Raw genomic sequence first — 15,132 nt, forward strand, 5'->3', positions numbered from 1 at the left:
GGAGGGTTTGGCCGGTAGGGATATCCTTGTCTCATCACGCTCCAGCGACTCCTGTGGCGGGCCGGGCGCAGTGCGCGCTAACCAAGGGGGCCAGGTGCACGGTGTTTCCTCCGACACATTGGTGCGGCTGGCTTCCGGGTTGGAGGCGCGCTGTGTTAAGAAGCAGTGCGGCTTGGTTGGGTTGTGCTTCGGAGGACGCATGGCTTTCGACCTTCGTCTCTCCCGAGCCCGACGGGAGTTGTAGCGATGAGACAAGATAGTAATTACTAGCGATTGGATACCACGAAAATTGGGGAGAAAAGGGGATACAAAAAAAAATTTAAAAAAATTTAAAAAAAAGATGTTTGTTTTTGAAAGAAAAGCACATTTTTTGTCCATTAAAATAACATTCAATTGATCAGAAATACAGTGTAGACATTGTTAACAAGAATAGACTGACGAGTTTCAGAAGAAAGTTACTTGTTTCCGGACATTTTGAGCCTGTAATCGAACCCACAAATGCTGATGCTCCAGATACTCAACTAGTCTAAAGGCCAGTTTTATTGCTTCTTTAATCAGAACAACAGTTTTCAGCTGTGATAACATAATTGCAAAAGTTTTTTTTATGATCAATTAGCCTTTTAAAGTTATAAACTTGAATTAGCTAACACAACGTGCCATTGGAACAAAGGAGTGATGGTTGCTGATAATGGACCTCTATACGCCTATGTAGATATTCTATTAAGAATCAGACGTTTCCAGCTACAGTAGTCATTTACAACATTAACAATGTCTACACTGTATTTCTGATCTATTTAATTTTATTTTAATGGACAAAAAATTTGCTTTTCTTTCAAAAACAAGGATATTTCTAAGTGACCCCAAACTTTTGAACGGTAGTGTATATGTACAAATTCTTATTCCTCCCTTTAGATTTGTGTGTATTAGGTAGTTGTTGTTAGATATTACTGCACTGTCGGAACTACAAGCACAAGCATTTCGCTATACTCACATTAACATCTGCTAACCATGTGTATGTGACCAATAACATTTGATTTGATTTATTGCAGCTCCAGCAAAACAAAGATCTTCTCTCAGGAGGTCCACATTTCAACCTCCCCAAGTCTACCTTCATCCCTCACTCTCTCTGTCTCACACTCTTGTTTTCTCTCCGTGGATCCTTCCCACTCTCTCCACTTGGCTGTGTCGCCTTGCATCTATCCATTTCTCTCTCTCCTCCCTCGCTCCTTTCAGCTCTAACTTGGAGTGGAATGTCGGTGCTGAGAGCCAGATGGCATTGAATACTGGTCAGAGAGAGAGAGGGGTGCACTGGGGGAAAGAGGGAGAGAGACAGAAAGGCAGAGAGAGAGAGCGCGAGTACAGACACAAACTCAATGCATGAGCGCTCATGTGGGTTTGAGTCACAGGAGGCTGCTGAGGGGAGGATGGCTCATAATAATGGCTGGAACAGAGTAAATAGAATGGCATCAAACACATGGAAACCATGGAAACCTTGTGTTTGATGTATTTGATACCATTCCACTGATTCCACTCCAGTCATTACCACGAGCCAGTCCTCCCCAATTAAGGTGCCACCAACCTCCTGTGATTTGGGTTATGCCTTCTTGTGACATGCCAAACATTAGTGAAGATGTGTAATTATCTTCTAGCCAAAGTTTGGCTTCATAGCAGACATTCACCAGTCCTCTCAGCTCTGTGAAGGCCAGGCCCAGTGGCCACAGATGACTCAGATTACTCACTCTTCCTCTGCAAGACCCATCAGCTCAGAATGAAATGCCCATGTTGAATTTGCAAATGGCCATACACCAAGATATCCCAAAAAGAGGATTGGGGAGGAATTTATCAGCCATCTATTTAGAATGACATGTCAAGATCCAAGGTTATGCAAGTCAAAGGGGATCACTCTGTTGTGCCAATCAAAGTAGATAGAACCCAAGTGCCCTCACACACAAACAATCTCTCACACACACTTTAGACTGAGGGAAGCCAGGTCTGAGAGAGCCCTTCCTGCCCTGATCTTTGCTTTTGAGAATGTGCAGCAATAGCCACAGCAATGACTTCCCTTTCTATAAATAATATCTTATCAGAAAGTGCCATCTGCATGATGAGAGGCAGAGCAGTGGGGTGAGACAGGATGACAGATGAATGAGAGGGGGAGGTGAACACAGAATAAGAGACAGTTATACACAGAGACAGAAAAGGATATGGGAAGATGAGAACATGAAAAAGAGAGAGGATATCAAATATCAAAATGTGTGTGTGTGTGTGTGTGTGTGTGTGTGTGTGTGTGTGTGTGTGTGTGTGTGTGTGTGTGTGTGTGTGTGTGTGTGTGTGTGTGTGTGTGTGTGTGTGTGTGTGTGTGTGTGTGTGTGTGTACATCCATCTGCACCAGAGAGCAGCAGCAGAACAGCAATCACAACACCACAGTGACAGTCTGGAGGGAAAACAAGTGGGAGAAAATGAGAGTGATGAAAGTAAAATGGAGACAGAATGACTGTTGGACAGTCAACACTGTCACACTTTGAAATAAGGAATGTCTCTGTGTTAGAGCTCAACGTGTAGTCGGATCACTCTGATGCTCCTAGGTGCCAGTGAAAGTGAACCTGTGGCCCCAGGCAGGACATGCACCTAGCAGACACATCTCAGCTCTAACCCAGGAGGGAGCACTACATCTAACAGTCAGACTGAACATCTTGTAGCTCCAAATCACACACTGCAGAACCACGGCTAATCACTTTCACTAACAACAGCAGCTCGTTCTCACATTCCCCTCTTCTTCATAGCAATTATTGCTTAAGTTTTCCACCGACATGCTAACCAGAAAGTCTTCAAAAGACTGGGGGGGTAAGAGAGGGGAGATGGGTAATTTCACAAGACAAAGTGGTATCATTTTCTGGCTGCAGTCAAAACTGCATTTGATCTAATCTAATGATCTAATGGTCTAATGATGTAATTATCTAATGATCAAATGATGTCATGTAAACTGGAGCTGGAGGGAATAGCTAACATTTACATTTTTTTTGTTGTATTAATGCTATTTAATCTCTCCTCAGCCTAATATTATTCTGTTTGTCCTGTGGGTACCTTTGCCACTGTTCCACCCCTTGTGTATTGCGCTGTCTTGGGTACACTGTAAATGTTAGCTATTCCCTCCAGCTCCAGTTTACAGTAGACTCCAGTTAATTCAGGAGGCCATCTTTATTTAACAGAAGGCCTTAATGAATGAATAATAGGAGACGAGAGACTATTTGTTGCATCATCATTGGATGTTCAGTCAGTGGGCGTTGCTCTCACCTCTTTGGGGACAGGGTGCAGTCGATGGCAGGCCGCTTGGTTTTGGGGATGGCGTAAAGGGGGTAACGGTCGCCATGGCGAATCATCACCTGGACAGACAGCAGCTTGTAGTCCACAGGGCTGTGTCCTGAGAGGGGAGAGGACCACACATTCATCATCACCATCAACATCCTCACCACTGTCACCATCAACACCTTCACCATCATCACCATCAACATCCTCACCACTGTCACCATCAACACCTTCACCATCATCACCATCAACATCCTCACCACTGTCAACATCAACATCCTCACCACTGTCACCATCAACACCTTCACCATCATCACCATCAACATCCTCACCACTGTCACCATCATCACCATCAACATCCTCACCACTGTCACAATCAACACCATCAACATCCTCACCACTGTCACCATCAACATCTTCACCATCAACCCCATCATCAATACCATCAACCCCATCATCATCATCGCCATCAACACCATCACTATCATCATCACTGCCATCATCATCATCACCACCATCATCACCATCATGACATCATCATCATCACCATCAACCCCATCATTACAACCATCAACACCATCACTATCATCATCATCACCACAATCAACATCACCATCAACATCCTCACCACTGTCACCATCAACACCTTCACCATCATCACCATCAACATCCTCACCACTGTCACCATCAACATCTTCACCATCAACCCCATCATCACCACAATCATCACCATCAACACCTTCACCATCATCACCATCAACATCCTCACCACTGTCACCATCAACATCTTCACCATCAACCCCATCATCACCACCATCATCACCATCAACCTCATCATCACCACAATCACTATCATCATCACCGCCATCATCATCACCATCAACACCATCACCATCATGACATCATCACCATCAACCCCATCATTACAACCATCAACACCATCACTATCATCATCACCACCATCACCATCAACAACATCCAACATCAACAACATCATCATCACCACCATCATCAACATCATCAACATCATCACCACCACCACCATCATCATCACCACCACCATCACCATCAACATCATCATAGAAGTAGTAGTGGTTGTAGCTGTCATAGTAAGGCTAGTTACGGTAGTAATAGTGATGATTTATAATAAAATACATTCTTGGCTTGTTCTTGGTGTATTACTCCAACACAACATCAGAGGAAGTGGTTTACAGATAACCTTGTAGTAGTATGTGATACAAGTAACTCCAATCCTTATTGATATGAAGTGTTGCTGTCATGAGTTTGTGAGAGTGCATGGTTTGAATAAAGAAAATAGTACTGTGCTGACTGACTGACTGAGAGACCAACCATTTAAGCAGTCAGATGTTCTTCGAGACCACAGTGGCCTTGAGTCGTCTGGCCTGTGCAGAAGACTCAAGGTTTGGTTTCGGTTCAACTATTTAAAAATAATAGTTTTCAATGTTGATAAAACATTTTTACCCCGGCCCTTTATCCTCTCTATCCTCTAACCCTGGCCCTTTATCCTCTCTATCCTCTAACCCTGGCCCTTTATCCTCTCTATCCTCTAACCCTGGCCCTTTATCCTCTCTATCCTCTAACCCTGACCCTTTATCCTCTCTATCCTCTAACCCTGGCCCTTTATCCACTCTATCCTCTAACCATGGCCCTTTATCCTCTCTATCCTCTGACCCTTTATCCTCTCTATCCTCTGACCCTTTATCCTCTCTATCCTCTAACCATGACCCTTTATCCTCTCTATCCTCTAACCCTGACCCTTTATCCGCTCTATCCTCTAACCATGACCCTTTATCCGCTCTATCCTCTAACCCTGACCCTTTATCCGCTCTATCCTCTAACCATGACCCTTTATCCTCTCTATCCCCTAACCATGACCCATTATCCTCTCTATCCTCTAACCCTGACCGTTTATCCTCTCTATCCTCTAACCATGACCCTTTATCCTCGCTATCCTATAACCCGGACCCTTTATCCTGTCTATCCTCTAACCCGGACCCTTTATCCTCTCTATCCTCTAACCATGACCCTTTATCCTCTCTATCCCCTAACCATGACCCTTTATCCTCTCTATCCTCTAACCATGACCCTTTATCATCTCTATCCTCTAACCCTGACCCTTTATCCTCTAACCCTGACTCTTTATCCACTCTATCCTCTAACCCTGACCCTTTATCCTCTCTATCCTCTAACCCTGACCCTTTATCCCCTATCCCCTAACCATGACCCTTTATCCTCTCTATCCTCTAACCATGACCCTTTATCATCTCTATCCTCTAACCCTGACCCTTTATCCTCTAACCCGGACCCTTTATCCTCTCTATCCTCTAACCATGACCCTTTATCCTCTCTATCCCCTAACCATGACCCTTTATCCTCTCTATCCTCTAACCATGACCCTTTATCATCTCTATCCTGTAACCCTGACCCTTTATCCTCTTTAACCTCTAACCCTGACCCTTTATCCTCTAACCCTGACCCTTTATCCTCTCTATCCTCTAACCCTGACCCTTTATCCTCTCTATCCTCTAACCATGACCCTTTATCCTCTCTATCCTCTATCCTCTAACCATGACCATTTATCCTCTCTATCCTCTAACCATGACCCTTTATCCTCTCTATCCTCTAACCCTGACCCTTTATCCCCTATCCTCTAACCATGACACTTTATCCTCTCTATCCTCTAACCATGACCATTTATCCTCTCTATCCTCTAACCATGACCCTTTATCCTCTCTATCCTCTAACCCTGACCCTTTATCCCCTATCCTCTAACCATGACACTTTATCCTCTCTATCCTCTAACCCTGACCCTTTATCCTTTCTATCCTCGAACCATGACCCTTTATCCTTTCTATCCTCTAACCATGACCCTTTATCCTTTCTATCCTCGAACCATGACCCTTTATCCTTTCTATCCTCTAACCATGACCCTTTATCCTTTCTATCCTCGAACCATGACCCTTTATCCTTTCTATCCTCGAACCATGACCCTTTATCCTTTCTATCCTCTAACCATGACCCTTTATCCTTTCTATCCTCTAACCATGACCCTTTATCCTTTCTATCCTCTAACCATGACCCTTTATCCTTTCTATCCTCGAACCATGACCCTTTATCCTTTCTATCCTCTAACCATGACCCTTTATCCTTTCTATCCCCTAACCATGACCATTTATCCTCTCTATCCTCTAACCATGACCCTTTATCCTTTCTATCCCCTAACCATGACCCTTTATCCTCTCTATCTTCTAACCATGACATGTTATCCTCTCTATCCTCTAACCATGACACTTTATCCTCTGTATCCTCTAACCCTGACCCTTTATCCTCTCTATCCTCTAACCATGACATGTTATCCTCTCTATCCTCTAACCATGACACTTTATCCTCTGTATCCTCTAACCCTGACCCTTTATCCACTCTATCCTCTAACCATGACCCTCTATCCTCTAACTAACCATGACCCTCTATCCTCCAACTAACCATGAATCTTTATCCTCTAACCCTGACACTTTATCCTCTCTATCCTCTAACCCTGACCCTTTATCCTCTCTATCCTCTAACCCTGACACTTTATCCTCTCTATCCTCTAACCCTGACACTTTATCCTCTCTATCCTCTAACCCTGACACTTTATCCTCTATCCTCTAACCCTGACACTTTATCCTCTATCCTCTAACCCTGACACTTTATCCTCTATCCTCTAACCCTGACACTTTATCCTCTATCCTCTAACCCTGACACTTTATCCTCTCTATCCTCTAACCCTGACACTTTATCCTCTCTATCCTCTAACCCTGACACTTTATCCTCTCTATCCTCTAACCCTGACACTTTATCCTCTCTATCCTCTAACCCTGACACTTTATCCTCTATCCTCTAACCCTGACACTTTATCCTCTCTATCCTCTAACCCTGACACTTTATCCTCTATCCTCTAACCCTGACACTTTATCCTCTCTATCCTCTAACCCTGACACTTTATCCTCTCTATCCTCTAACCCTGACACTTTATCCTCTCTATCCTCTAACCCTGACACTTTATCCTCTCTATCCTCTAACCCTGACACTTTATCCTCTCTATCCTCTAACCCTGACACTTTATCCTCTCTATCCTCTAACCCTGACACTTTATCCTCTCTATCCTCTAACCCTGACCCTTTATCCTCTATCCTCTAACCCTGACCCTTTATCCTCTATCCTCTAACCCTGACACTTTATCCTCTCTATCATCTAACCCTGACCCTTTATCCTCTCTATTCATAACCCTTTATCCACTCTATACTCTAACCCTGACCCTTTATCCACTCTATCCTCTAACCCTGACCCTTTATGGGGCGACAGGTAGCCTAGTAGTTAGATTGTTGGGCCAGTAACCAAAAGATTGCTGGATAGAATCCCCGAGCTGACAAGGTAAAAATCTATTGTTCTGCCTCTGAGCAAGGCAGTTAACCCACTGTTCCCCAGGCACCGAAGATGTGGATGTCGATTAAGGCAGCCCCCCACACCTCTCTGATTCAGAGGGGTTGGGTTAAAGACACTGTACTGTACTACTATGGCTGACTCTGTAAAACAACACATTTCACTGTAAAGTGAAATCTGTACAAATGTGCGCAACCGCGACATTCAAACGAGGCTGCAAAGAAGACTAATGGGACTTTAGCGACTGTGTTGACTTCAAAATCGGGGGGGTGAACTACGTTTCTACTCAAGCGTTGATCGCCATGGTAATGGCTCTATAGTATTGGAGAAAAGTTGAGAAAACTGACCCTCCGTTACATCGTGGCGTGTCATGTCATAACGTACAGCACGCATAAAGCAACTATTTCTGTCTTACAATCTCTCTCCACCAGGTGTAGCACTTCTCTCATCCTTTAAAAACAAGAAATGGACAGTAAGGGGGGATACCTAGTCATTTTTTGCATCATCTCTGCAAGCGATCATGACTCTCAAAAGCCACTGTTTACTTCTGAAGATCACTTTAGCACCGCCCTAAAAACCCGATTCAAATTCGACACAAACCTTCAAATAGGTATGTAATGACACATATAAACTCTTTATAGTGTTTTATTTACATTTTAGAGGCGATAAGGTGATAAGTTGGACAGATCGAGTGAAAAAAAGCCGTTTCCCCACATGACATCTCTCCTTCTCACTGTCACGCATTAGTTTTGCTTCCCCACCCGCCATTTTAAAAAGACCCGGCGGTGCTCATTGCCTGCTTGAATTATGCAGAAACGGGCAGCGTGGAGGTCTCGTCATGGATTTTGTTGGAAAGGGGAGAAATTGTGCTTTACAATGGTATTGACATTACAGTTAATCTGGAAGTATTACGTTTTTTGGGCGCTAAAATAAGGTCAATTGTACAGACCAAGGCGATGTACAAGAGTGAGTTAGTTTACGTTACCTATTCAGTGTATGGGACAATAAAACATGTTTTTATTTTTTATTAACCCTCTCTATACTCTAGCTAACCATGACCCAACACCAGTCCATCAATTCTCTTTACATGACACAACACATCTAAATGTTCTGTATTTCTCCACATGGCTAAGCCTTCCTTGTTACTGACTGACTGACTCCATATGGTTCTGTTCTAAACCCTGAGCTTTGACCTGTGTTCACTGATTGGTTGAGCAAATGGCTAACACGCTAGCAGACTGCAGAGGACTGAAACATTGCTCTTTCTTCCCACTTACCAATGGAACAGCAGATTAGATTGTGTGCGTGTGCGTGTGCGCGTGTGTGTGTATGTATGTGTGTGTGAGTGAGTGAGTGTGTGAGTGTCTCACCCTCCCAGGCCTGTTCAGAACGGTTGGGGGTGTTGCAGTAACCATAAGCCTCTGAGATGGGGTCTGGATCAGGATCCTCTGTGGAGGGGACAGGGATCACTCTCTTCCTGCTCTTCCCCTGGCCCTGAACTTGACCCTGACCCTGGGGGGGGCGCTCCTCACCCATGGGCGTAGTGGGGATTAGGTGCACTGGAGATAGAGGAGAAAGGGGGGGGGGATCAATTCCTCAATGTTCAAGAGATTGTCAGGTAGAGAGAGACTGAATGAAAGAGCAGAGGAGGGATTGAGTGAGAGAGAAGTATAGAGAGAGAGAGAGAGAAGTATAGAGAGAGAGCGAGAGAGAGAGGGAGGAAAGTTAGCAAAGAAACAACATCAAAGCAGACCTAACCGTAGTGACAAACACCACTGACATCCATTGCTCAAAGGACTCCTGTATAAAGGTCTATAACATCTATTAGCCTCAGAGCAGTCTTAGACCCAGCCTCCCCTCAGCCCAGTCCTAGCCCCAACCTCAGCCCAGCCTTTGCCCCAGCCCAGCCTCTGCCCTGTCTTAGGCCCAGCCTCCCCTCAGCCCAGCCTTTTCCCCAGCCCATCCTCTGCCCAGCCTCCCCTCAGCCCAGCCTTAGCCCCCCCTCAGCCCTAGCCAAGCCATCCCTCAGCCCAGCCTCCCCTCAGCCCTAGCCCAGCCTCAGCCCAGCTCATTTACATGTGAACAGCAGCAGAACCCTGTACAGAACCCCTAACCACTACCACAGGGTTGCCTTGACAACCATTAACCTGTGACCCCTGGGCCAGGTGACCCAATGGGGAGAGCGGTGTGGGAACAACTGCAGTTCCATTCAGAAACACAGGATCCTGGGAATACACACACACACACACACACACACACACACACACACAACCTCAGAAACCCTGGTTGTCCTGAAGCCGGGCAGTGGAGTAGGTAAATATTACATCACTTTGCAAAGAGAGACAGAGCAAGACGCTTTCAAATCATCAAGGAGAGAGGCCCTTTCATTCCTATGACAACCTTTAAATAATCTCTCCCCAACAGACACACACACATACACTTGTACAGGAACATAGAAACACACACACACACATACACACAGGCTCACATAACTCTCGCCCCCTCATACCAAAGCACACACACAGAGTTTCACCAGCTCCTCCCTCCAAGCTCCAGCTGAGATCATAAAGTCAACAGTGTTGCTGGACAGAACTGCTGGGTGTTGGGGATGGCTGGGGAGGTAGGGGATAGTGGTAGGAGGTAAGGGTGGGAGGTAGGGAGTAAGGGTAGGAAGGTAGGGGTAGGAGGTTGGAAGGTATGGGTAGGAGGTAACAGTAGGAGATAGGAAGGTAGGGAGTAGTGAGTAGGAAGATATGGGTAGGAAGTAAGGGAAGGAGATAGGAAGGTAGGGGGTAGTGGGTAGGAAGATATGGGTAGGAGATAGGAAGGTAGGGAGTAGTGGGTAGGAAGATATGGGTAGGATGTAAGATTAGGAGGTAGGAAGGTAGGGAGTAGTGGGTAGGAGGTAGGGGTAGGAGGTAACGGTGGGAGATAGAGGGTAGGGAGTTGGGTTGGACCTCTTTCAGACTTCCTGAACACAGCAGACAGAAAGAGGAGAGGGTTGGAAACTAGGGCTGGAGATAGACGTTGGAGGCAGGGAGTGACCTAACTGGTATTTCACTTCCTGTCATAAAATTGTTACATCATGTTTTTACTATCTTACTAACTAATAACTAACTGACTGTAGAAACACCACAGGCCTAGATCCAGCATTGGTCACACACCACCCTTAGATGATAACGTTTCTGTGGTAAAGTTCCATTGGTTATTAGATTTCTTTAGAAACAGACTACAGAGGAACTAGCCTAAATACAAACCACACTATCTTAAAGTGAGGGTATCCATATTAACCCACACTCCCCATTTGAGAGGTATTTATATGTTGAATGTACCGAGCTGTCTGTTTGAACTACTGGCACACAGCTCAGACACCCATGTATACCCCACAAGACATGCCACCAGAGGTTTCTCCAATGTCCCCAAGTCCAGAACAGACTATGGGAAACACACAGTACACATAGAGCCATGACTACATGGAACTCTATTCCACATCAGGTAACTGATGCAAGCAGCAGAATCCGATTTAAAAAAATAGATAAAAGTACACCTTTGAAGCAACACAAACATACGCACAGACACGTGCATACAAACACAAGATAACATACACACTATACACACACGTACACATGGATTTTGTAATGTAGATATGTGGTTGTAGAGTAGGGGCCTGAGGTCACACACTTAAGGTGTTGTGAATGTATTGTAATGTTTAATAAATTGTATAACTGCCTTCATTTTGCTGGATCGCAGGAAGAGTAGCTAGAGCAGCTAATGGGGATCCATAATAAATACAAATACAAAATTCCACCACGGGGTAAAGCAAAGCCACAGAGTGGAGTGGAAACGGGAAAGACATTTGAAGGTACAAAAACAGTGTAACCATGACCAGGAAAACTTGACGTGTCAAATTATATAGCATACGTAGAAATCCAATCCTCTGGTAAAACTCTGAGTTAGCATCAGTATAGACAGTCAGTTTACATCCGTATAGATGGTGAGTTAGCATCAGTATAGACGGTAGGTTAGCATCAGTATAGATGGTGAGTTAGCATCAGTATAGATGATGAGTTAGCATCAGTATAGATGGTGAGTTAGCATCAGTATAGATGGTGAGTTAGCATCAGTATAGATGGTCAGTTAGCATCAGTATAGATGGTGAGTTAGCATCAGTATAGATGGTGAGTTAGCATCAGTATAGACGGTGAGTTAACATCAGTATAGATGGTGAGTTAGCATCAGTATAGACAGTCAGTTTACATCCGTATAGATGGTGAGTTAGCATCAGTATAGACGGTAGGTTAGCATCAGTATAGATGGTGAGTTAGCATCAGTATAGATGATGAGTTAGCATCAGTATAGATGGTGAGTTAGCATCAGTATAGATGGTGAGTTAGCATCAGTATAGATGGTCAGTTAGCATCAGTATAGATGGTGAGTTAGCATCAGTATAGATGGTGAGTTAGCATCAGTATAGACGGTGAGTTAACATCAGTATAGACGGTGAGTTAGCATCAGTATAGATGGTCAGTTAGCATCAGTATAGATGGTGAGTTAGCATCAGTATAGATGGTGAGTTAGCATCAGTATAGATGGTGAGTTAGCATCAGTATAGATGGTGAGTTAGCATCAGTATAGATGGTGAGTTAACATCAGTATAGATGGTGAGTTAGCATCAGTATAGACGGTCAGTTAACATCAATAGAGATGGTGAGTTAGCATCAGTATAGATGGTGAGTTAACATCAGTATAGACGGTGAGTTAGCATCAGTATAGATGGTGAGTTAACATCAGTATAGATGGTGGGTTAGCATCAGTATAGACGGTCAGTTAACATCAATAGAGATGGTGAGTTAGCATCAGTATAGATGGTGAGTTAGCATCAGTATAGATGGTGAGTTAACATCAGTATAGACGGTGAGTTAGCATCAGTATAGACGGTCAGTTAGCATCAGTATAGATGGTGAGTTAGCATCAGTATAGATGGTGAGTTAGCATCAGTATAGATGGTGAGTTAGCATCAGTATAGATGATCAGTTAGCATCAGTATAGATGGTGAGTTAGCATCAGTATAGACGGTCTGTTAACATCCGTATAGATGGTGAGTTAACATCAGTATAGATGGTGAGTTAGCATCAGTATTGACGGTCAGTTAGCATCAGTATAGATGGTGAGTTAGCGTCAGTATAGACGGTCAGTTAGCATAAGTATATATGGTGACTTAGCATCAGTATATATGGTGAGTTAGCATCAGTATAGATGGTCAGTTAGCATCAGTATAGATGGTCAGTTAGCATCAGTATAGTTGGTGAGTAAGCATCAGTATAGTTGGTGAGTAAGCATCAGTATAGATGGTGAGTAAGCATCAGTATAGATGGTGAGTTAGCATCAGTATAGATGGTGAGTTAGCATCAGTATAGACGGTCAGTTAACGTCAGTATAGACGGTCAGTTAGCGTCAGTATAGATGGTGAGTTAGCATCAGTATAGATGGTCAGTTAGCATCAGTATAGACTCACCGGTCAGTTAGCATCAGTATAGACAGTGAGTTAACATCCGTATAGACAATCAGTTAGCATCAGTATAGACTCACCGGTCAGTTAGCATCAGTACAGACGGTCAGTTAGCATCAGTACAGACGGTCAGTTAGCATCAGTATAGATGGTGAGTTAACATCAGTATAGATGGTGAGTTAGCATCAGTATAGATGGTGAGTTAGCATCAGTATAGATGGTGAGTTAACATCAGTATAGATGGTGGGTTAGCATCAGTATAGACGGTCAGTTAACATCAATAGAGATGGTGAGTTAGCATCAGTATAGATGGTGAGTTAGCATCAGTATAGATGGTGAGTTAACATCAGTATAGACGGTGAGTTAGCATCAGTATAGACGGTCAGTTAGCATCAGTATAGATGGTGAGTTAGCATCAGTATAGATGGTGAGTTAGCATCAGTATAGATGGTGAGTTAGCATCAGTATAGATGATCAGTTAGCATCAGTATAGATGGTGAGTTAGCATCAGTATAGACGGTCTGTTAACATCCGTATAGATGGTGAGTTAACATCAGTATAGATGGTGAGTTAGCATCAGTATTGACGGTCAGTTAGCATCAGTATAGATGGTGAGTTAGCGTCAGTATAGACGGTCAGTTAGCATAAGTATATATGGTGACTTAGCATCAGTATATATGGTGAGTTAGCATCAGTATAGATGGTCAGTTAGCATCAGTATAGATGGTCAGTTAGCATCAGTATAGTTGGTGAGTTAGCATCAGTATAGATGGTCAGTTAGCATCAGTATAGTTGGTGAGTAAGCATCAGTATAGATGGTGAGTAAGCATCAGTATAGATGGTGAGTTAGCATCAGTATAGATGGTGAGTTAGCATCAGTATAGACGGTCAGTTAACGTCAGTATAGACGGTCAGTTAGCGTCAGTATAGATGGTGAGTTAGCATCAGTATAGATGGTCAGTTAGCATCAGTATAGACTCACCGGTCAGTTAGCATCAGTATAGACAGTGAGTTAACATCCGTATAGACAATCAGTTAGCATCAGTATAGACTCACCGGTCAGTTAGCATCAGTACAGACGGTCAGTTAGCATCAGTACAGACGGTCAGTTAGCATCAGTATAGATGGTGAGTTAACATCAGTATAGATGGTGAGTTAGCATCAGTATAGATGGTGAGTTAGCATCCATATAGATGGTGAGTTAGCATCCGTATAGATGGTGAGTTAGCATCCGTATAGATGGTGAGTTAGCATCCGTATAGATGGTGAGTTAGCATCCGTATAGATGGTGAGTTAGCATCACTATAGATGGTGAGTTAGCATCACTATAGATGGTGAGTTAGCATCAGTATAGATGGTGAGTTAGCATCAGTACAGACGGTCAGTTAGCATCAGTATAGATGGTGAGTTAACATCAGTATAGATGGTGAGTTAGCATCAGTATAGATGGTGAGTTAGCATCCATATAGATGGTGAGTTAGCATCCGTATAGATGGTGAGTTAGCATCCGTATAGATGGTGAGTTAGCATCAGTATAGATGGTGAGTTAACATCAGTATAGATGGTGGGTTAGCATCAGTATAGACGGTCAGTTAACATCAATAGAGATGGTGAGTTAGCATCAGTATAGATGGTGAGTTAGCATCAGTATAGATGGTGAGTTAACATCAGTATAGACGGTGAGTTAGCATCAGTATAGACGGTCAGTTAGCATCAGTATAGATGGTGAGTTAGCATCAGTATAGATGGTGAGTTAGCATCAGTATAGATGGTGAGTTAGCATCAGTATAGATGATCAGTTAGCATCAGTATAGATGGTGAGTTAGCATCAGTATAGACGGTCTGTTAACATCCGTATAGATGGTGAGTTAACA

The 15,132-nt window shown here is 43.7% G+C and overlaps 1 protein-coding gene across 4 annotated transcripts in view; it reads right to left on the bottom strand.

Moving 5' to 3' along the window:
• Window positions 1–15,132, bottom strand: part of LOC139548231 (2-phosphoxylose phosphatase 1-like) — a 48,300-nt gene that overhangs the window by 13,431 nt on the left and 19,737 nt on the right. For 3 of the 4 annotated variants that reach the window (XM_071357766.1, XM_071357767.1, XM_071357768.1), the window contains 2 exons: window positions 9,120–9,308; window positions 3,295–3,421 (listed from right to left, as the gene is read on the bottom strand). In XM_071357766.1, coding sequence (XP_071213867.1) covers window positions 3,295–3,421; window positions 9,120–9,308 — 316 coding nt within the window. The remainder of the gene's footprint in view (window positions 1–3,294; window positions 3,422–9,119; window positions 9,309–15,132) is intronic. The other variant, XM_071357769.1, reaches the window with a different exon arrangement.

Source organism: Salvelinus alpinus, chromosome 21 (genome assembly GCF_045679555.1).
Source record: "Salvelinus alpinus chromosome 21, SLU_Salpinus.1, whole genome shotgun sequence".
NCBI lineage: Eukaryota > Metazoa > Chordata > Actinopteri > Salmoniformes > Salmonidae > Salvelinus > Salvelinus alpinus.